Raw genomic sequence first — 23,718 nt, 5'->3', positions numbered from 1 at the left:
GGGGGCCTGAATTCAAAGGGGGATGGCACATTTTGCCATGCCTCCCCGCTGCTCTCCACCACCGCCCCCAATGCATCCCCACATACCCGGGCTGGCGGGGGAATCCAAGTCCCACCAGCAGAAGCCTTCGTCCAGCACTGTTCACTGCCACATGCCGCCTGCCCTGCTCCCCCCCCCCCCCCCCCCATGGTGCGCATGCTCAGTTTTAATGAAACTGAGCATGTGAGAAGCCTTGTGCATGCATGTGGGGGGGGGGGGGGGGGGGGGTCAGGGAAGCAGTGGAGGGGCAGGGAAGCGGTGGGATCAGGCCAGGCAGTGCAGCGGCTAACAGCGCTGAAGGAAGGCTTCTACTGGCGGGGCTTAGGGAACCCCACCAGCCAAACCAGAAGACCCTGTGGGGCTGGAATCCAATTTGGAGGCCCAGCCACCCCCCACCCCCCAAGGCTACACCACTGGTGCTAACACCTACTTTTAGCTATAAACAGCCAATGCAGTAAAATTCCCACAAGAACTGCTTAGAACAATTTGGATGAGAATGGAGTGGGTTATGATTGGAGATAGGGCAAACACAGTACTTGCAGTTAGTACACAATAAGTTACCATGCGCTGTCAAAACTATTGTGCAGGTTCACAACACTTCCTCAAAAAGGAGGCAATAAGTGATATGGCAGTTAATAAGGCCCCTTGCACCACAAAATCAATGGAAAAATTAGTTAAATTACCTGATAATTTTCTTTCCTTTAGTTCCAAAGAATTAGTCCAGATAAATGGGTTGTGACCATACACCAGCCAGTGGAAATAGAGAACTCTAATGAGTTGTGCCTCAACTCCTGCGCTTAGCGACCAAGCCAGTATTCGATAACAAAGCAGTGACAGAGTGACTTCCAGAAAAAATACCCCAGCCTCTAGATAGAAAAAGAACTACAAAATATTACTACTACTATTTAGTATTTTTAAAATAAAGGGCAAAGCACATGCCTTAGAAATAATGGAACAAGAACAATACAAACACCTGAAATTACATAGAATCTGGAAAAACCAAAACCATCACAGAAGGGCGGGCTCTGGACTGATCCTTAGGGACTAAAGAAAAGAAAATTATCAATTAACTAATTTTCCTTCCATTATGTTCTAAGGATCAATCCAGACAAATGGGATGTACATAAGCAATCAAGAGGGGAGGGGCTGTGATATCCCTGCAGCAAGAACCGTGGCCCCGAAGGAAGCATCTGCTCAAGCAGACACATCCAAACAGTAATGCTTAAACAAAGGAATGTGAAGACCACCACGTTGCTAACCGACAGATCTCCACCAACAAAATTGCCCTAGACTGCCAAAAAAAGTCACCAAAGACCTGGTAGAATGAGCCATGATGTGCATGTGAGCAGATCTACCCCTCAGAATGTAAGCCGAAGAAATAGACTCCTTAAGCCATCAAGCCACTGTTGCTTTGGAGCCCGGCAAACCCTTCTGGGGTCCTGCAAAAAGATTAGACTGCCTGAAATCGTTGATAGTGGTAAGATATCGCATTACGATGTGCTTCACACCCAACAGTCACAAGGAAGCGTATTCTGCAGAATAAACCTCCCTGAAAAAAACAAAGAACACAGTCCGGAGATACAATCTTCGGCAAAAAGGATGGAACTATCCATATGGAAACTCCCGAGTCAGAAAGGCAGAGGAAGAGATCCCTGCAAGAGAGAGCTTGAAGCTCTGAAACACTCCATACCAACAAAATGACAACTAGAAATACTGCCTTTAATATAAGATCTTTGATAGCTGCCGAACAAAGGGGCTCAAAGGGGTCCGACTGAAGAGCCTTACGAACCACTTGAAGACTCCATAAATATTGCGGAGAAGGGATGCAGATGACTGACCCCCTTGAGGAATCGCATTATCAGGGTGAGCAGCCAACAAGGCATTCTGTATCTTGCCTCTATAATATGCCAATGTTGCCAACTAAACCTTGAGTGAACTGAGAGCCAACCTTTCTTTGAATCCCTCCTGAAGGAAGGATAAAATTTGAGACAATGAAGCACAAAATTGAGAAACACCATTCTGTGCAGACCAGCTCTCAAAAGTTCTCCACACTCTAGCATAAGAAGTAGACCGCTTTCGAGATTGAAGCAAGATAATAACATCATCCGGGTAACCCTTCTTCCTCAATCACACTCTCTCAAGAGCCAGGCTGTAAGACCAAAGCAGGATGGATCCTCCATAAGTACTGGACCTTGGGGCAATATGCCCTTCTGTGGAGAAAGAGTCAACTGAGGAGCGATTTGAAGATGAAGTCCTCATACCAAGGACGTCTGGGCCAGTCTGGAGCTACAAGAACGACTTTCCTGGGATGACGCGCAATCCTCTGCAACAATCTTCCCACAGGAGGCCATGGAGGAAACACATAAAGGAGGCCGTCTGATGGCCAAGGCTGTACTAGTGCATCCATTCCTAGGGAGTTTCTCTCCCTGAAGCACCTGTAGAATCTGTGTACTTGCGCTTTGAGTCTGGATGGATGAGGTCCAGAATCGGAAAGCCCACTGTGTGGAAATGAGGCAAAATGCTTTCTTTGACAGTTGCCATTCCTCTGGGTCCAGAGACACTATGCTGAGGAAATCTACTTGCAAGTTCAGTGACCCGCTATGAGAGACACCGAGTCATCAGAATGTTCAATTCCGCCCACTGAAAAAGAGACACGCCTCCTGGGCTACAGATACACTCTTTGTTCTTCCTCGTCTGTTGATGTAAGACACGGCTGTGACATTGTCCAAGAGCATGCACACCGGCCCTCCCACGAAGAAGCACAAGGTAAAATTATGTATCATACCTGATAATTTTCTATTAATCATAGCTGATCAATCCATAGACTGGTGGGTTGTGTCCATCTACCAGCAGGTGGAGATAGAGAGCAATCCTTTTGCCTCCCTATATGTGGTCATGTGCTGCCGGAAACTCCTCAGTATGTCGATATCCAAGCTCCATCCGCAGGACTCAGCACTTAGAGAATTACACCCACAAAGGGACACTCTGCCCAGCTCACCACCGCCGAAACGGGGGAGGGGAATTAACCCAGCTCATCCCCACACAAGTGGGGGAGGGGAATCCGTCCAGCTCATCCCCGCGGAGCGGGGGAGGGACACCACACCCGCCGATGCGGGGGGATCTGGCTTATCCTGCAACCGCAACCGCGGGAGGAGATGACTGACCCTAACACCGCCGAAGCGGGAGGGGTACAAAGCTGCCCTACTGCCGCACGAAGCGGGAGGGAGCGCCGGCAGAATTTAAGTCTCAATCCAGCCCCGTAAAACGGAGGGGAGAGGAATGCAGCAGCTCACTGTAACACAAATTCGTCTCAACTCTTGAAGAATCCATTGAAAAACTTGAACACGAAGTCCTCCTGAACAGGAACTGAAGACTAAACTTGAACCTGAAATGCAACCAGAATATAAACAATACAGATATCTGGGAGGGGCTATGGATTGATCAGCTATGATTAATGGAAAGAAAATTATCAGGTATGATACATAATTTTACCTTCCATATCATCATGCTGATCAATCCATAGACTGGTGGGATGTACCGAAGCAGTACTCACCCTAGGGCGGGACATAGAAATCCCTGACCGCAACACTGAAGCTCCAAACCGGGCCTCCGCCCGAGCAGCCGCAGTCAAGCGGTAATGCCTGGAGAAGGTATGGGCCGATGCCCAAGTTGCCGCCTTGCAAATCTCCTCCAAGGAGACGGACCCGGCCTCTGCCATCGAGGCTGCCTGAGCTCTAGTGGAGTGAGCCTTCAGCTGGATAGGCGGCACCTTCCCCGCGGCCACATAAGCCGCTGCAATGGCTTCCTTGACCCATCTTGCCACTGTAGGCTTAGCAGCCTGCAGACCCTTACGAGGACCTGCAAACAGGACAAACAGATGATCCGACTTCCGGAAATCATTGGTCACTTCCAAGTATCTGATGATGACTCGTCTCACATCCATATATTTGAGAGCAGAGTATTCCTCTGGGTAGTCCTCCCTATGAAAGGAAGGGAGACAGAGCTGCTGATTCACATGGAAGCGAGAAACAACCTTGGGCAGGAAGGAAGGCACTGTGCGAATAGACACTCCTGCCTCAGTAAACTGCAGAAAGGGCTCTCGACATGAGAGTGCCTGGAGCTCGGAAACTCTTCTGGCTGAAGTGATAGCCACCAAAAAGACTGCTTTCAACGTCAGGTCTTTCAGAGATGCCCTTGACAAGGGTTCAAAAGGCGGCTTCTGCAAGGCTCTTAGCACCAGGTTGAGATTCCATGCAGGCACCACTGAGTGCAGAGGAGGGCGCAGGTGATTAACTCCCTTGAGAAAGCGCACCACATCTGGCTGCGAAGCCAGGGAAGCACCCTTCAGGCGGCCCCTGAAGCAAGCCAGAGCCGCTACCTGGACTTTAAGGGAACTAAGCGACAGGCCTTTCTCCAGACCTTCTTGCAGGAACGCCAACACTGAAGAAATTGGAGCAGTGAAGGGAGAAAGTGAGCCTGCTTCACACCATGCTGCAAAGGTACGCCAAACCCTGGCGTAAGCAGTAGAAGTAGAGCGCTTCCTCGCTCTTAGCATAGTGGCGATGACCTTGTCTGAGAAGCCCTTCTTTCTCAGACGCTGCCGCTCAATAGCCAGGCCGTAAGACCAAAGGGGGAGGGATCCTCCATCACCATGGGACCCTGATGCAACAGGCCCTGCTCCACTGGCAGCTGCAGAGGATCGTCCACTGAGAGCCTGATCAAGTCCGCATACCAGGGACGTTTGGGCCAGTCCGGACCCACCAGGATTATCCGGCCCGGATGCTTTGCCATCCGGTCTAGCACCCTGCCCAACATGGGCCAGGGCGGGAACACATAGAGAAGCTCCTGTGTCGGCCACTGTTGGAGAAGAGCATCTACTCCCAGGGATCGAGGGTCCCGTCCTCTGCTGAAAAAGCGCGGCACTTGGCAATTGGCCGATGACGCCATCAGATCTAGGCTCGGCTGGCCCCAGCGCTTCGTGATGTCCAAGAACGCCTGAGCAGATAGCTGCCACTCTCCGGGATCCAAGGTATGGCGACTGAGAAAGTCCGCCTTGACATTCATGACTCCGGCAATGTGGGCCGCTGACAGCTGTTCCAGGTTCGCTTCCGCCCACTGGCATAGATTCATGGCCTCCTTGGCTAGAGGGGCGCTCTTGGTACCTCCCTGGCGGTTGACATAGGCCACAGCCGTGGCATTGTCCGACAGGACCCGTACTGGCTTCAACGCCAGTACCGGGAGGAACTCCAAAAGCGCCAACCGAATGGCTCTGAGTTCCAGGAGGTTGATAGACCACTTTGCCTCTGCAGGAGACCAGAGCCCCTGCGCTGTCCTTCCCAAGCAGTGGGCTCCCCAGCCCGTCAAAGAGGCGTCCGTCGTGACGACAATCCACTCCGGGGTCACAAGAGGCATCCCTGCAGACAACTTGTCTGTCTGCAGCCACCAGCTCGGCGCCTTGCGCACTGCTGGGTCCAAGGGAAGGAGCACAGCATAATCCTCTGACACCGGAGTCCAGCGCTGCAGCAGAGAGTGTTGTAGTGGTCTCATATGAGCCCTGGCCCAGGGCACTACTTCCATCGTGGCCGTCATAGAGCCCAACAGCTGCACATAGTCCCAAGCCCGGAGCGGAGAGGCTACTAGGAACTGGTCCACCTGAGCCTGAAGTTTGACAATCCGATTGTCCGGCAGGAACACTCTGCCTAATTGGGTGTCGAATCGAACTCCCAGATACTCCAGGGACTGAGTCGGGCGCAGCTGGCTTTTCTCCCAGTTGATGATCCACCCCAGGGAGCTCAAAAGAGCAATCACCCGGTCCACAGCTTTGCCGCACTCTGCATAAGAGGGGGCTCGGATCAACCAGTCATCCAGATAAGGATGAACTTGTACTCCTTCCTTTCTCAGGAAGGCCGCGATGACCACCATTACTTTGGAGAAGGTCCGCGGAGCAGTAGCCAACCCGAACGGGAGGGCTCTGAACTGGAAGTGTCGGCCCAGGACTGCAAAACGTAGAAAGCGTTGATGAGGAGGCCAGATGGGAATATGCAAGTACGCTTCCTTGATGTCCAAGGATGCCAGGAACTCCCCTGCCTTCACTGCCGCTATAACAGAGCGGAGGGTCTCCATGCGAAAGTGCCGATCTTTCAAGGCCCGATTGACCCCTTTGAGGTCGAGGATAGGCCGTACAGAACCTCCTTTCTTTGGTACCACAAAGTAAATGGAGTAACGTCCCTTGCCAAGCTGATTTTCTGGCACCGGAACGACCGCACCCAGGCGGATCAGATTGTCCAAGGTCTGCTGCACTGCCACAGCTTTGACCGGAGACTTGCAGGGAGAGAGTACAAACCCGTCTCTTAAGGGTCGGCAGAACTCTAGCTTGTAGCCGTCTCTGATGACTTCCAGCACCCAAGCGTCTGAAGTTACCCTGGTCCACTCGCCCAGAAACAAGGACAGGCGTCCTCCAATTTGCACTGGGCCATGGACCAGGACCCCGTCATTGGGTCCGAGACCCTGGGGGAGGACCGGAGGGCGCACCTCCGGGACGGCGGTCTCTGCGAAAGGAATGCTGCTTGGGGGAGAAGTTCCTCTTGAAGGAAGAGGGGGCAGAGGAGCCCGACTTGCCCGGGCGGTACCGACGGGCTTCCTGAAACCGTCCTTCGGAGATGCCGGGGCGAGCACTGGCCCGAGCCCTGACCTCTGGTAACCTCTTGCCCTTAGACGTGCCGAGATCGGTCACAATTTTGTCCAGCTCGACCCCAAAGAGCAGCTTGCCTTTAAAAGGCAACTTAGCCAGGCGGGACTTAGAGGCGTGGTCCGCAGACCAATGTTTCAGCCAAAGCCACCGCCGCGCAGAGACTGTCTGAGCCATACCTTTAGCTGAGGCTCTCAAGACATCATACAGCAAGTCTGCCAAATAAGCCAAGCCCGATTCCAGGGCCGGCCAATCAGCCCTCAAGGAAGGATCCGAGGGGGAAGCCCGCTGCACAATCGTCAGGCACGCCCTGGCCACGTAGGAGACACAAACTGAGGCCTGCAAACTTAAGGCAGCCGCCTCGAAGGACGACCTTAAGGCCGCCTCCAATCTTCTGTCTTGGGCGTCCTTTAGGGCCGTGCCACCTTCCACCGGCAACGCCATTTTCTTAGTCACCGCAGTGATTAAAGAATCCATGGTAGGCCAAAGAAAGGCCTCACGTTCACTTTCAGGCAAAGGATAGAGGCGGGACATAGCCCTAGCCACTTTGAGGCTCGCTTCCGGGACATCCCATTGAGCCAAAATTAAGGTGTGCATGGCATCATGCACGTGGAAGGTTCTAGGCGGGCGCTTCGTCCCCAGCATAATGGCGGAGCCAACAGGGGCTGAGGGAGAGACGTCCTCCGGAGAGGAAATCTTTAAAATGCTCATGGCCTGCAATAACAGGTTGGGCAAATCCTCTGAGCGAAAGATCCGTGCTGCAGAGGGGTCATCCGCTCCATCCGAGCGGGAATCCGTCTCCTCCAAGGAATCCCCAAAGGACCGTTGGGAGAACTCAGATACGCTGCCCTCATCTACATCAGAGGAAACAGCGTCCTCTAAGGCCTGGGAATCCACCCGAGGGCGTTTACTTCCGGGGGCCTCAACCCCTTTATCGGACAAGGGAGAAGGGGCAGCGTTCTGCATAAGGAAGGCCTGATGCAGCAGCAAAATAAACTCGGGGGAGAAACCCCCCAGACTGTGCACTTCAGCAGCCTGGGCCACAGCCCTAGACGCACCCTCAACCAGCGCTCGTAAGAGCGGGGGAGAAACATGCTGCGCATCCAAGATGGCGTCTGGCGCGACACTCCGCGAAGGAGCCGCGCAGGGAAGAATGGCGCTTAACTTTAGCCGCTTTTTTGCCGTCGCCCAAATCAAGGGCGGCCATGGCATGAACGTCTCCCAGCTCAAGGGCGGTCCAAGAAGAAGCCGTCCGAGCAGAGTGGCCGGCCAAGATGGCGGAGGCGAGCAGCGGGGGATGGGCGTTTATGGCGGGAAAAACCGCCGCACCGGAGGAAGACCCGGGACACTGACCGGCCTCCGAACTGATACCCAACAAGGGCGAATCAGACTTCAATACCCCCGCATCCCCGCTAGGAGCGCACACGCGGTCCGGGGAGTGATTCTTCGCGCCCTCGCCCTCTGACGCCATAGGCCACGTGGAGATCAATCGGGGAACCCCCTGCCCGCTATAAAAAAGGTAAAAATTACCTGCTTCTCGCTCCGAGCTGTAACGACCTGGTGTCCCAGTGAGTAGCTGCAATAAACGTTTAAATAAATGTCGAAATAAACGCCTTTAAGGATGTCCAAAAAAAATTTTTTTTTTTTTTTTAACGGAGCCAGCGGGAGGGGGGAGAAAAGGAGGGACCTGGCGCCACCAGGTTTGCACTTGCTCAAGAAGAGCCCTCAACCCCAGGCACTCAACAAAACCTAAAAATTAGGCTTGGAGGCCTAGCCAGAGCTGCTGCTGTGTGTGACCACCACCTGCTGATATAGAGAACATACTGAGGAGTTTCCGGCAGCACATGACCACATATAGGGAGGCAAAAGGATTGCTCTCTATCTCCACCTGCTGGTAGATGGACACAACCCACCAGTCTATGGATTGATCAGCATGATGATATGGAAAGGCTATTAGAGTTTTCCAGACAGATCGACCAGGAGAAAAAGAGAAGGGAAGATCGAGATAGAGAGCTAGAAAGTGCAATGGGGGAGCAGGGAGGGACCTAATCACTAGGTTTACACCTGAGACACAGGATATTCTCAACTGCAAACAACTGAACCTGCAAGCAAGGCCAGGCGGCCACACAAAGTCACCACAGCGCACAGGAGCAGCTATCCCACCTGATGGAGATAGAGAACTCTAATGAGTTGTGCCTCATAAGCTCCTGCACTTAGCAACCAAGCCAGTATTCTCTATCTCTACCTGCTGGCGAACGATCACAACCCTGTTGTCTGGACTGATCCTTGTGATGTAATGGACAGATCCATTCCCACTAGCGGCATCCCGACACCTCCATCTCCCCCGTGTCATCTTCACCCTTCCAACCTCCATCCCCACCCCCAACTTCCAGTATCACACTTCATCCTCCCCATCTCTTCGTGAGTGTATCCCTGCCAAAAATGTGGAGGAGCAGAAGTAATCCCTAGACAGTTCCACCTCATTGCCTCCAAGGTTCAAAATTGAGGGTCTGACCCCTAGCAATAGTCTTACAGTACTACATCTAGGAGTCAGGCTGCCAGTAGATGCCTGAAAGGGGTGAGGGGGACAAGAGGACCATAGGGGAAGGATTTAAATGCTCTCTTCAGGGGAAGGATTTAAATGCTCTCTTCAGGGGAGGAACTGAGATGCTATCAGGGTGTGCTATTGGGAGGTTTGGCATAGTGATCATGCCATAGGGGTACACTAGGGACTGAAATGTTTCTCTCTCTTTTTTTTTTTTTTACTAATGCCCAAGCCCTTGGTAAATGCATTGGCAGATGGCATGGATGCATTTACTGTGCTATCTGCTGATGCGTTTACCCTGTGGCATCAGCTCTGTGTGGTAGATGCAAGGCAGATGCTGATCATGCCTGCAACATTTAACCAGACTTTGCACTTAATTGCAAAAACAAATGAACGCTAACACATGTTAAGTGCAAAAACTTAGTGCAATTTAGTAAAAAGGGACCCAAAAATATTTTATCTATGAAATTAAAAACAAATTTAGTTGCTTTCTTAATATTCTAGACCTCGAACAGAGCAAGTTTGCAACATACTAGATTATTATGAATGGTTACTCTCACTTGTAACTTTTTCTACTAGTTTTTCATCAGATGATAAATACCTGAACCAGATGCAGTTCTTCTTGCTCTTAAAATTGGATAGCTGCCCACTTCTAAGGACTTGGTTAAATCAAGATCATGCAGGATCAGGAGGTACCCAGAGGAGGTTGATATCAACATTTTTGAGCAGTCCGGCGTTAACCTCATCCGCATTAGAAAACGAGTGTGAAAGAATTTTTTGTGGGGACATCCATCTTCAGTACACCTGCTCAAAGGAAAATAGAACAAAGATTAAGAGGAGGCTTAACTAAGTTGTATTAAGCAGCTGGCTCATGCAGTAGCTATGAGCTTGGACCCACGTCAACAACTACTGCATGCTAGAACCAGCCAGCACAGTAAAAGTTCCACACTAAGCAGACAGTGGGTTAAGGTGTGGGTCATGGGCAGAAAAGTAGCAGCAACAGAGAATGGGTGCCAATAGAGTCAGTACCATGTGAAAGTTGTCACAACTGCAAATGGCATGGTTGCACTTACCACCACCTTAAGTGCAGCCATGCTACCAGCAGATTGGCAGCACGGCACTGTCAACCCCCTCCCCCCGCCCCCAAATAAAGAACTTGCCCAAACAACCCCACACACACATCATAACCCCCTCATCTGGTCCCCCCTCCAAGCCCCTGCCAGCACAATGCTGCTCCTCCCTAATGTCCTAAATCAAACACTTCCACTACCCCCATCACCACCTCTGGGCCCTATATAGTTATCTAGTAGGACAGGAGTTGCTCCACTCCACTCTTACCCTATCTGGTTCCAGGTTTCAAAATGATAGCAATGACCCTAGTGGTAGTCTTGTTGTGCTACCAGTAGGGGTTATCATTCTGTATAAGGGCAATCCTCAATATGTGTATAAGTGCTTTTGAGTATTGAGCCCTCAGACAGGGACAAGAAAATATCTAATGCAACAATGTAACTTGATTTACTACTGAATGCACATGAGATAAAAAAAGAAAAAAAAAAAACCCAATAAAGAGGGTATTCATCACACTAGCATTTCCTTTTACTATTGCTGAATAAAATTTCGGCTTTGGAGTTCTGGTGAGTGGTAATCAAATCCATTGGTGAGCCCCAACAATCTGTTATCTCATATACTCTTTTGTCCAGATCTCATTCCCCTGGATCTAATTTTTACTGAAGTCAGCCTCGTTTTCCAGGCCCTCTATGTACGATATCAAAATCAAAGTTCTGCTCGGTCCACAATGAAATAAAAGGTGCACCTCCTAAGCCACTCCTTATGCCCCACTGCACTTGACAAGCTACTGCCAATTGTTGTACTGCCTAAAGGATCCAGACTGCTGCATATGATGGGAGGGGGGGGGGGGGGGGGGGGGTTACAGCGAATGCTACATACCTGTAGAAGGTATTCTCCGAGGACAGCAGGCTGATTGTTCTCACTGATGGGTGACATCCACGGCAGCCCCTCCAATAGGAATCTTCACTAGCAAAAGCCTTTGCTAGCCCTCGCGCACCGATGCGCATGCGCGGCCGTCTTCCCGCCCGAAACCGGCTCGTGCCGACCAGTCTCATATGCAGCAAGACAAAGAGAAGGGAAGACAACTCCAAAAGGGGAGGCGGGCGGGTTTGTGAGAACAATCAGCCTGCTGTCCTCGGAGAATACCTTCTACAGGTATGTAGCATTCGCTTTCTCCGAGGACAAGCAGGCTGCTTGTTCTCACTGATGGGGTATCCCTAGCCCCCAGGCTCACTCAAAACAACAAACATGGTCAATTGGACCTCGCAACGGCGAGGACATAACTGAGATTGACCTAACAATTTTTCCAACTAACTGAGAGTGCAGCCTGGAACAGAATAAACATGGGCCTAGGGGGGTGGAGTTGGATTCTAAACCCCGAACAGATTCTGAAGCACTGACTGCCCGAACCGACTGTCGCGTCGGGTATCCTGCTGCAGGCAGTAATGAGATGTGAATGTGTGGACAGATGACCATGTCGCAGCTTTGCAAATCTCTTCAATAGTGGCTGACTTCAAGTGGGCTACCGACGCTGCCATGGCTCTAACATTATGAGCCGTGACATGACCCTCAAGAGCCAGCCCAGCCTGGGCGTAAGTGAAGGAAATGCAATCTGCTAGCCAATTGGATATGGTGCGTTTCCCCACAGCCACTCCCCTCCTGTTGGGATCAAAAGAAACAAACAATTGGGCGGACTGTCTGTTGGGCTGTGTCCGCTCCAGATAGAAGGCCAATGCTCTCTTGCGGTCCAATGTGTGCAGCTGACGTTCAGCAGGGCAGGAATGAGGATGGGGAAAGAATGTTGGCAAGACAATTGACTGGTTCAGATGGAACTCCGACACAACCTTTGGCAAGAACTTAGGGTGAGTGCGGAGGACTACTCTGTTATGATGAAATTTGGTGTGAGGGGCCTGGGCTACCAGGGCCTGAAGCTCACTGACTCTACGAGCTGAAGTAACTGCCACCAAGAAAATGACCTTCCAGGTCAAGTACTTCAGATGGCAGGAGTTCAGTGGCTCAAAAGGAGGTTTCATCAGCTGGGTGAGAACGACATTGAGATCCCATGACACTGTAGGAGGTTTGACAGGGGGCTTTGACAAAAGCAAACCTCTCATGAAGCGAACAACTAAAGGCTGTCCTGAGATCGGCGTACCGTCCACACGGTAATGGTATGCACTGATTGCACTAAGGTGAACCCTTACAGAGTTGGTCTTGAGACCAGACTCAGACAAGTGCAGAAGGTAGTCAAGCAGGGTCTGTGTAGGACAAGAGCGAGGATCTAGGGCCTTGCTGTCACACCAGACGGCAAACCTCCTCCATAGAAAGAAGTAACTCCTCTTAGTGGAATCTTTCCTGGAAGCAAGCAAGATGCGGGAGACACCCTCTGACAGACCCAAAGAGGCAAAGTCGACGCTCTCAACATCCAGGCCGTGAGAGCCAGAGACCGGAGGTTGGGATGCAGAAGCGCCCCTTCGTCCTGTGTGATGAGGGTCGGAAAACACTCCAATCTCCACGGTTCTTCGGAGGACAACTCCAGAAGAAGAGGGAACCAGATCTGACGCGGCCAAAAAGTAGCAATCAGAATCATGGTGCCTCGGTCTTGCTTGAGTTTCAACAAAGTCTTCCCCACCAGAGGTATGGGAGGATAAGCATACAGCAGACCCTCCCCCCAGTCCAGGAGGAAGGTATCCGATGCCAGTCTGCCGTGGGCCTGAAGCCTGGAACAGAACTGAGGGACTTTGTGGTTGGCTCGAGATGCGAAGAGATCTACCAAGGGGGTGCCCCACACCTGGAAGATCTGTCGCAGTACACGAGAATTGAGCGACCACTCGTGAGGTTGCATAATCCTGCTCAACCTGTCAGCCAGACTGTTGTTTACGCCTGCCAGATATGTGGCTTGGAGCACCATGCCGTGACGGCGAGCCCAGAGCCACATGCTGACGGCTTCCTGACACAGGGGGCGAGATCCGGTGCCCCCCTGCTTGTTGATGTAATAAATGGCAACCTGGTTGTCTGTCTGAATTTGGATAATTTGGTGGGACAGCCGATCTCTGAAAGCCTTCAGAGCGTTCCAGACCGCTCGTAACTCCAGGAGATTGATCTGCAGATCGCGTTCCTGGAGGGACCAGCTTCCTTGGGTGTGAAGCCCATCGACATGAGCTCCCCACCCCAGGAGAGACGCATCCGTAGTCAGCACTTTTTGTGGCTGCGGAATTTGGAAAGGACGTCCCAGAGTCAAATTGGACCAAATCGTCCACCAATACAGGGATTTGAGAAAACTCGTGGACAGGTGGATCACGTCTTCTAGATCCCCAGCAGCCTGAAACCACTGGGAAGCTAGGGTCCATTGAGCAGATCTCATATGAAGGAGGGCTATGGGAGTCACATGAACTGTGGAGGCCATGTGGCCCAGCAATCTCAACATCTGCCGAGCTGTGATCTGCTGGGACGCTCGCACCCGCGAGACGAGGGACAACAAGTTGTTGGCTCTCGCCTCTGGGAGATAGGCACGAGCCGTCCGAGAATCCAGCAGAGCTCCTATGAAGTCTAGTCTCTGCACTGGGAGAAGATGGGACTTTGGATAATTTATCACAAACCCCAGTAGCTCCAGGAGGCGAATAGTCATCTGCATGGACTGTAGAGCTCCTGCCTCGGATGTGTTCTTCACCAGCCAATCGTCGAGATATGGGAACACGTGCACCCCCAGCCTGCGAAGTGCCGCTGCTACTACAGCCAAGCACTTCGTGAACACTCTGGGCGGAGGCGAGCCCAAAGGGTAGCACACAGTACTGGAAGTGACGTGTGCCCAGCTGAAATCGCAGATACTGTCTGTGAGCTGGCAGTATCGGGATGTGCGTGTAGGTGTCCTTCAAGTCCAGAGAGCATAGCCAATCGTTTTCCTGAATCATGGGAAGAAGGGTGCCCAGGGAAAGCATCCTGAACTTTTCCTTGACCAGATATTTGTTCAGGGCCCTTAGGTCTAGGAAGGGACGCATCCCCCCTGTTTTCTTTTCCACAAGGAAGTACCTGGAATAGAATCCCAGCCCTTCCTGCCCGGATGGCACGGGCTCGACCGCATTGGCGCTGAGAAGGGCGGAGAGTTCCTCTGCAAGTACCTGCTTGTGTTGGAAGCTGTAAGCCAAATTGAGGGTGTATCCTTGCCGGACTATTTGAAGAACCCACTGATCGGAGGTTATGAGAGGCCACCTTTGGTGAAAAACTTTCAACCTCCCTCCGACTGGCAGGTCGCCCGGCACTGACACTTGGATGTCGGCTATGCTCTGCTGGAGCCAGTCAAAAGCTCGTCCCTTGCTTTTGCTGGGGAGCCGAGGGGCCTTGCTGAGGCGCACGCTGCTGACGAGAGTGAGCGCGCTGGGGCTTAGCCTGGGCCGCAGGCTGTCGAGAAGGAGGATTGTACCTACGCTTACCAGAAGAGTAGGGAACAGTCTTCCTTCCCCCCAAAAATCGTCTACCTGTAGAGGTAGAAGCTGAAGGCTGCCGGCGGGAGAACTTGTCGAAAGCGGTATCCCGCTGGTGGAGCTGCTCTACCACCTGCTCGACTTTCTCTCCAAAAATGTTATCCGAATGGCAAGGCGAGTCCGCAATCCGCTGCTGGATCCTATTCTCCAGGTCGGAGGCCCGCAGCCATGAGAGTCTGCGCATCACCACACCTTGCGCAGCTGCCCTGGACGCAACATCAAAGGTGTCATACACCCCTCTGGCCAGGAATTTTCTGCATGCCTTCAGCTGCCTGACCACCTCCTGAAATGGCTTGGCTTGCTCAGGGGGGAGCTTGTCCACTAAGCCTGCCAACTGCCGCACATTGTTCCACATGTGTATGCTCGTGTAGAGCTGGTAAGACTGGATTTTGGCCACGAGCATAGAAGAAAGGAGTCTAAGGTTCTAGAGTCCTTGCCCAGGGGCGCCGAAGCATGCTCCCTAGAACTCTTAGCCTTCTTTAGGGCCAAATCCACAACTCCAGAGTCGTGAGGCAACTGAGTGCGCATCAGCTCTGGGTCCCCATGGATCCGGTACTGGGACTCGATCTTCTTGGGAATGTGGGGATTACTTAGTGGCTTGGTCCAGTTCGCCAGCAATGTCTTTTTGAGGACATGATGCATGGGTACTGTGGACGCTTCCTTAGGTGGAGGATAGTCCAGGAGCTCAAACATTTCAGCCCTGGGCTCGTCCTCCACAACCACCGGGAAGGGGATGGCCGTAGACATCTCCCGGACAAAGGCCGCAAAAGACAGACTCTCGGGAGGAGAAAGCTGCCTTTCAGGGGAGGGAGTGGGATCAGAAGGAAGGCCCTCAGACTCCTCGTCAGAGAAATATCTGATGTCCTCCTCCTCTTCCCACGAGGCCTCACCATCGGTATCAGACCCAAGTTCACGGACCTGTGTCTGAAGCTGTGCCCGGCTCGACTCCGTGGAACCACGTCCACGGTGTGGGCGTCGAGAGGTAGACTCCCTCGCCCGCACCGGCGAAGCTCCCTCCACCGACGTTGTCGGGGAGCCTTCCTGGGAGGCGACCGCAGTCGGTACCGCACGCGGCACCGATGTCGGAGACCTCACCCCGGGCAAGGGGCCAGCCGGCGCCTCACTCGACGGTACCGGTGACGCAAGCACCCCCGGTACCGGAGGGGAAGGGCGCAACAGCTCTCCCAGAATCTCTGGGAGAACGGCCCGGAGACTCTCGTGCAGAGCGGCTGTGGAGAAAGACGTGGAAGCCGATGCAGGTGTCGATGTCAGAATCTGTTCCGGGCGTGGAGGCTGTTCCGGGCTGTCCATAGTGGAGCGCATCGACACCTCTTGAACAGAGGGTGAGCGGTCCTCTCGGTGCCGATGCCTACTGGGTGCCGACTCCCTCGGCGACCCAGAGCTCTCGGTGCCAATACGGGAAGGAGACCGGTGTCGATGCTTCTTCGACTTTTTGGGACGAAGCATGTCACCGGAGCTTCCCGGCACCGACGAGGACGTAGAATCCAGCCGTCGCTTCCTCGGGGCCGAGGCCGAAGAAGGTCGGTCTCGGGGGGGGGGGGGGGGGGGGCGGCTGTACCGCAGGAGCCCTCAGGGTAGGGGGAGACCCACCCGAATGCTCACCGCCACCAGCAGGGGAATGGACAGCCCTCACCTGCACTCCAGTCGAAGCACCACCGTCCGACGACATCAGCAGAAGTGGAGGTCCCGGTACCACCGACGCCGACGCAGCCTTCCGATGTCTCAGCCCCGATGCAGAGGGTCGATGCCTCGATGCAATCGCAGCCAAGGACGGAGGTCTGGACGCTGTCGACGTCGATGCACTCGATACTCCCAGTGCCGATGCCGATGAAGAGCCCGAGAACAAAACGTTCCACTGGGCCAATCTCTCTACCTGAGTCCGCTTTTGTAAAAGGGCGCACAGACTACAGGCCTGCGGGCGGTGCCCAGCCCCCAGACACTGAAGACACGACGCGTGCCTGTCAGTGAGCGAGATTACCCGGGCGCACTGGGTGCACTTCTTGAAGCCGCTGGGAGACTTCGATGACATGGGCGGAAAAATCACGCCGGCGAAATCAAAACTCGTAATTGCGGTAGGCACCAAAAAGAGGGGGGAGAAAAAATTTGACCCGAGGCCTCAAAAGGGCCTACCCCGAAGACGAAAAGAAACTTAACGGGGCAAAAACTGAAAATAGAGGAAAGGGAAAAAGACCGAAAAGGTCCTCTTCCGAAATCCTTTTTTTTTTTTTTTTCGTAGCGAAAAGTCAAAAGAGACGCGCGAGGTCAACTTAAGGGGCACGAACGGCGTAACATGACCGTACCGAGCGCGGACAAAAGAAGACTGGCCGGCACGAGCCGGTTTCGGGTGGGAAGACGGCTGCGCATGCGCGGTGCACATCGGCGCGCGAGGGCTAGCAAAGACTTTTGCTAGTGAACATTCCGATTGGAGGGGCTGCCGTGGACGTCACCCATCAGTGAGAACACGCAGCCTGCTTGTCCTCGGAGAACAACAGTGCTAATCTGATAGCCATGGTCTCCAGACTGTTTAAGGACCTTGATACTTCCTACTAGGACCATCACCCCTGAGCCACCTAGTCCCCCCCCCCCCAAAAAAAGAGCCAATCTAACCCTGTAGGCTTGCACCCAAACTAACCACAAACCACTTGGAAGGCTCCAAATACATTCCCTTCAAGACGTTCTTTCTGAAGCACCACTAGAGTAAGCTCTCTCACACCAAAAGCAAAACAAACGGCAGTATTGTAATTTTGTGACTCAGGGAAGCAGTGAGACGAGTAGCCATGGAATGGTTTCATGTGGGCTCTCGCCCAGTGTTGCCAGGTGGAAAAATTTTTTCCCACCCAATCCAGCGTGAAAACAGCCCAAAACCCGCCCAAACTCAAACCCCGCCCCTGACACCCCCACCCCCGCGTCATCACCCCCGCCGTCATCGGCCCACGCATCCCCCGTCACCGGCCCCGCCTCCCCCGTCATCGGCCCCGCCCAAAACGTCACTAACCCCGCCCAAAATGTCACTAACCCCGCCCCTCGCGGCTGAAAAAACCCGCCCGAAAAACCGCGGAAAAGAAAAAAAAGAAGCCCAAAAAACCGCGACCCGCCGCGGGCAAAAATTTCCCGCGGCGGGTCGCGGAAAACCGCCCAATTGGGCGGTAAAACCGCCCACCTGGCAACACTGCTCTCGCCCCAGGCTCTGTCCAGAGTTGTGACTGTGGAAAATATTCTACCTTAGAAATATATTTTAATAGTAGGTTAGAATTTAGTAAGTATGACCACTTTCTGAATGTGTATTACTTCAATGTTTAACTATAAAAAACAGAGTGATCAGAGTGTTAAGTGACCTAGAGACCTTTAGGATGGAAAAACATTACCACTTAAGTTGAAGGTAAATGCCTCTGTGAGTTTTCTGGGTACTAAAGCCCAGAGTCTGGGAGAAGAGTTTGGATCCTATCCTGAGTAAGGTGAAATTAGGCCTTACCTGCTAATTTTCTTTCCTCTAGATCCTCCAGACCGTTCAAGACGCTTGGGTTATGCACTCCTACCAGCAGAGGGAGACTGAGAACACTAAAACTTCTTATACAAGTAGCCTGTGCAGACCTTCTACTAACCAGTAAAACAGTAACAAAGCAGAGGAACAAAACACCTCCACCTAAACAAAACCACTGAATCCACACTCAGATCTCCTCCCCTTAAGACGGGGGAATTCAACTGCAGTTGGGCACAAATGGTACCACAAACTGCCCTTAGTAAAACTCCAGGACCCAAATCACAGGAGCTAATAGAAATATCAGCAACTGAAGTCTAAAGAAAATATCATACCGAACTGTCCGATACACTGGGTGGCCTCTTGAACGGTCTGGAGGATCTAGAGGAAAGAAAATTAGCAGGTAAGGCCTAATTTCACCTTCCTCAGCAATCCTCCAGACCGTTCAAGACACTTGGGACGTACCAAAGCAGTAAATACATCTAAGGGTGGGACCTGCGAAGCCCAGAGGACAGGACTGCAGCTCCAAAACTGGCATCCTCCCTTGCCTGTACATCCACTCTAATGTTTGACAAAAGAATGCAGGGAGGACCACACCGCCGCTCTACAAATGTCCACTGGTGGAACAAAACTACTCTCTGCCCAAGAAGCCGCCATCCCCCTAGTGGAATGTGCCTTGAGCCCCACCGGCACCCTACGGCCATGCAATATGTAAGCTGAAGAGATGGCATCCTTCAACCACTGAGCTATAGATGCCTTAGAAGCAGCTGCTCCCTTCTTGGGCCCCCCCATGAAGAACAAATAACCAGTCCGAAGACCTGAATTCCTCTGACCTGCGCAAGTAAACCTTCAACACTCTGCGCACATCCAATTTCGCCAAACGACGCTGAGAAGCACCCCCGTCCGGTCCCCCAAGACCGGCAACGAAATCGCCTGATTAACATGAAAGGAGGATACCACCTTAGGCAAAAACGAAGGCACTGGATGCAGCGAAACCTTTTCCTTAGAAAACCACAGAAACTGAGGCCTACATGAACGAGCCTGAAGTTCCGAAATCCGGCGAGCCGACGATATAGCTACCAAAAAGACCACCTTCATAGTAAGGTCTTTTATTGAACAAGACTCCAAGGGCTCAAAAGGAGAATCCACCAAAGAGTCAAGAACGATATTAAGATCCCACTGAGGAACTACCGGCCGCTGAGGATGAAGCAACTTCACCCCCCTCAAAAAAACGGACCACATCCGGGGAAGACGCAATCGACCTGCCCTGCACCTTACCCCGAAAACACGCCAAAGCAGCCAGCTGCACCTTCAAAGATGACAATGAAAGGCCCTTCTCAAAACCATCCTGCAAGAAATCTAAAATGCACGACACAGAAGCTGTCGAAGGGACACACGCCCGGTCCCCACATCAATCTTCAAATATGCGCCACACATGCACATAGACCAAAGACGTTGAATGTTTGCGAGACTGCAGCATCGTCTGAATCACCTGAGGGGAAAACCCTTTCCTTCTCAACCATTCCCTCTCAAGGGCTACACCGTAAGAGAGAACCGATCCGGATCCGGCATGACAATTGGACCCTGACACAACAGCACCGAGCGCCCCAGCCGCAGAGGCTCACCTTCTAACAAGCGCATCAGATCCCCGAACCACGGCCAACGCGGCCAATTCGGAGCCACCAACAACACCGGACCCGCATGACATTCTATCCTCTGTAGGACTCGACCTATCAAGGGCCACGGGGGAAACACGTACAGCAATACCCGCTGAGGCCACGGAAGGACCAACGCATTGAGCCCTTCTGCTCGCGGATCCCGACGCCGACTGAAATACCGAGGAACCTGAGCATTCTGTGCCGACGCCATGAGATCCACTACTGGCATTCCCCACTTTAGAACTATCTGGTCGAACACCGACCGGTGCAGAGACCATTCTCCGGGGTCCAACATGTGTCTGCTTAAAAAATCTACGTTCACGTTGTCCACCCCGGCCACGTGCAGCACCGAAATCTACACTAGATGCCTTTACGCCCAACTCATGAGCAGAGCCGTCTCGATTGCCAACCGCGGACTCTTTGTACCGCCCTGCCGGTTGACATACGCTACCGCTGTCGTGTTGTCGGACATGATTCTTACCGCCTTTCCGGCCACACTTGAGCGAAACGCCAACACAGCTAGCCGAATCGCCCTCGTCTCCAACCGGTTGATAGACCACTGAGCTTTCTCCATCGACCACCACCCCTGCGCGGACCGACCGAGACACTGAGCTCCCCAGCCCAGCAGACTGGCATCCGTTACCAGAATCACCCACTGAGGAGGTTCCAACGGCATGCCCTTTTTCAGATGGGCCAAGCACAGCCACCACTGGAGACTGCACCAAGGAGCCCCCCTCAATGGCAACCGCAACTCCAAACTGTGTACCTGAGGAGACGACAGGGACAACAGAGCCGCCTGAAGCTGACGCATATGCGCCCTGGCCCATGGTACTACCTCTATTGTCGCTGCCATGAGGCCCTGAACCCGAAGGTACATTCGAACCGTCGAACTCTGAACGGACATTAACAGCCGGACATGCTGCTGAAGAGAAGCGATCTGAGAATCCGGCAGAAAAACACGACCCACTGCCGTGTCGAACCGCACTCCCAAGTACTCCAGACTCTGCGATGGGATCAACTGACTTTTGACTACATTCACTACCCATCCGAGCGATTCCAGAAATGCGACCACCTGAGCCGTCGCCTCCACACTGTGAGCCCGAGACTTCGCCCGGATCAACCAGTCGTCCAGATACAGATGCACCAGAATTCCCTGCCTCCGCAAAGCCGCTGCTACCACTACCATTATCTTGGAGAAGGTGCGTGGAGCTGTTGCCAGACCAAAAGGCAGAGCACAGAACTGAAAGTGCCTCCCTAAAACAGCAAAACGAAGGAAACGCTGATGGGCCTCTTGAATCGGCACGTGCAGATACGCTTCCGTGAGATCCAGTGACGTGAGAAATTCTCCCTGACGAACAGCCACTATGACCGAGCGCAGAGTCTCCATGCAGAAGGATGGCACCTTGAGCGCCCCATTGACCCTCTTGAGATCTAAAATGGGTCGAAACTGGTCCTTCTTCTTCGGCACCACAAAGTAAATGGAATAACAACCCATTCCCTGCTCGTGCCGAGGAACGGGTACCACAGCTACCAACTGTATTAAGCGACCCAGAGTCTCTTGAATAGCCTTTAACTTGACTCAAGAGTGACAAGGAGAGGGAAGAAACAGATCCGGCAGCGGGTGCTCGAACTCGAGCGCATAACCGTCGTGAACGACCTCCAGCACCCATTGATCTGAAGTAATTTGGGTCCACCCCTGATAAAACAGACGAAGTCGCACCCCGACCTTCACCAGAGGCTGGACGCGCACACCTTCATAAGGATGACTTATTACCATTTCTGGCACCTCCGGAGGAGTCACGACCTCCTCGACGACCCCCTCCAAAAGGACTGCGTCTGCTGGAAAAACCAGCTTTTAGAAGGAGACACAAATCTGCCCGGCCTGTACCGCCTTGCGTCCTTAAACTGACCTCTAGCCGAACCACCTCGACTAGCCGCCTTAGGCCGTAACTCCGGCAACCGCAAGACCTTGGTATCCCCAAGGCCACTCATCAGTTTATCCAAGTCCTGTCTAAACAACATAGAAACCTTGAAAGGTAGAGAACACAACTTTGCTTTAGAGGCCGCATCTGCCACCCAGCCTCTAAGTCAAAGAGCTCTGCGAGCCGTCACCACCAGAGCCATATTCTTAGCCGAAGCCCTTAGCAAATCATAAAGGGTGTCTGCCAAAAACGAAGACCCCATCTCCAATTTGGCCAGGTCCTGAACCAAACCAGTCCTATCTAATGCAGGCTCATCCAAGAGCTTCTCCGCCCAACGGAAACAAGCTCTGGCTACCAAGCCCCCACACACAGAGGCTTACAAGGCCAAAGCCGACAAATCAAAGCTGCGCTTCAGAAAGGACTCTAGCTTCCTATCCTGAGAATCCCGTAAGGCTGTACCGCCATCCACCAGAATAGCCGTAGCCTTAGTAACCACCGTAACTACCATATTCACAGTAGGTGGTTTCAGCAGGTCCAAATTTTCCAGAGGCAAGGGATACAGCCACGCCATAGCTCTAGACACCTTACAAGCAGCCTCCGGCACAGACCATTCCTGAAAAACCATGTCCCTAATGTCTGAATTCATGGGAAAGGAACGGGAGACTCTCCGAATCCCCTTAATCAAGGGATCTACCTGGAGTCCCTCCGCAGAGGGAGTGGCCGCCGGAGCAAACTTCAAAGTAGAGATCACCTTATCAATGAGCTCTAACAACTCCTCCTTATGAAAAATGCGAACCACTGAAGAATCTTCCCCAGGCCTTAGCCCATTCTGATCCTCAGACACATCTAAGAGATCCTCCTCTCCTGGGTCACTCCAAACGTCCGACCCAGGCAGAGAAAGTATATCCACAGGCTCCGAAATATCCACCCGCGGGCACTTAAGGTAAAATTATGTATCATACCTGATAATTTTCTTTCCATTAATCATAACTGATCAATCCATAGACTGGTGAGTTGTGTCCATCTACCAGCAGGTGGAGATAGAGAGCAATCCCTTTGCCTCCCTATATGTGGTCATGTGCTGCCGGAAACTCCTCAGTATGTCGGTATCAAAGCTCCATCCGCAGGACTCAGCACTTAGAGAATTACACCCAGAAAGGGACACTCTGCCCAGCCCACCACCGCCAAAACGGGGGAGGGGAATCAACCCAGCTCATCCCCACACAAGTGGGGGAGGGGAATCCGTCCAGCTCATCCCCGCGGAGCGGGGGAGGGACACCACACCCGCCGATGCGTGGGGCATCTGGCTTATCCTGCAACCGCAACCGCGGGAGGAGCTGGCTGACCCTAACACCGCCGAAGCGGGAGGGATATAAGGCTGCCCTACTGCCGCACGAAGCGGGAGGGAGCACCGGCAGAATTTAGGTCTCAATCCAGCCCCGTAAAACGGAGGGGAGAGGAATGCAGCAGCTCACTGTAACACAAAATCGTCTCAACTCCAGAAGAATTCAATCGATAAACTTGACACGAAGACCTCCTGAACAGGAACTGAAGACTAAACTTGAACCTGAAATGCAACCAGAATATAAACAGTACAGATATCTGGGAGGGGCTATGGATTGATCAGCTATGATTAATGGAAAGAAAATTATCAGGTATGATACATAATTTTACCTTCCATATCATCATGCTGATCAATCCATAGAATGGTGGGATGTACCGAAGCAGTACTCACCCAGGTCGGGACATAGAAATCCCTGACTGCAACACTGAAGCTCCAAACCGGGCCTCTGCCCGAGCAGCCACAGTCAAGCGGTAATG

The 23,718-nt window shown here is 52.7% G+C and overlaps 1 protein-coding gene across 1 annotated transcript in view; it reads right to left on the bottom strand.

Annotated features, from left to right (window-relative positions):
• The window catches only part of DCAF10 (DDB1 and CUL4 associated factor 10), a 176,871-nt gene that overhangs the window by 93,860 nt on the left and 59,293 nt on the right, over positions 1-23,718 (bottom strand). The window contains exon 4 of the mRNA XM_030194379.1: positions 9,874-10,076. Within this exon, the coding sequence (XP_030050239.1) occupies positions 9,874-10,076 (203 nt within the window). The remainder of the gene's footprint in view (positions 1-9,873; positions 10,077-23,718) is intronic.

This window comes from Microcaecilia unicolor, chromosome 2 (genome assembly GCF_901765095.1).
Source record: "Microcaecilia unicolor chromosome 2, aMicUni1.1, whole genome shotgun sequence".
NCBI classification, from domain to species: Eukaryota; Metazoa; Chordata; class Amphibia; order Gymnophiona; family Siphonopidae; genus Microcaecilia; species Microcaecilia unicolor.
The sequence above is the reverse complement of the archived record's forward strand: the minus strand, read 5'-3'. Positions and strand labels throughout refer to the sequence as shown.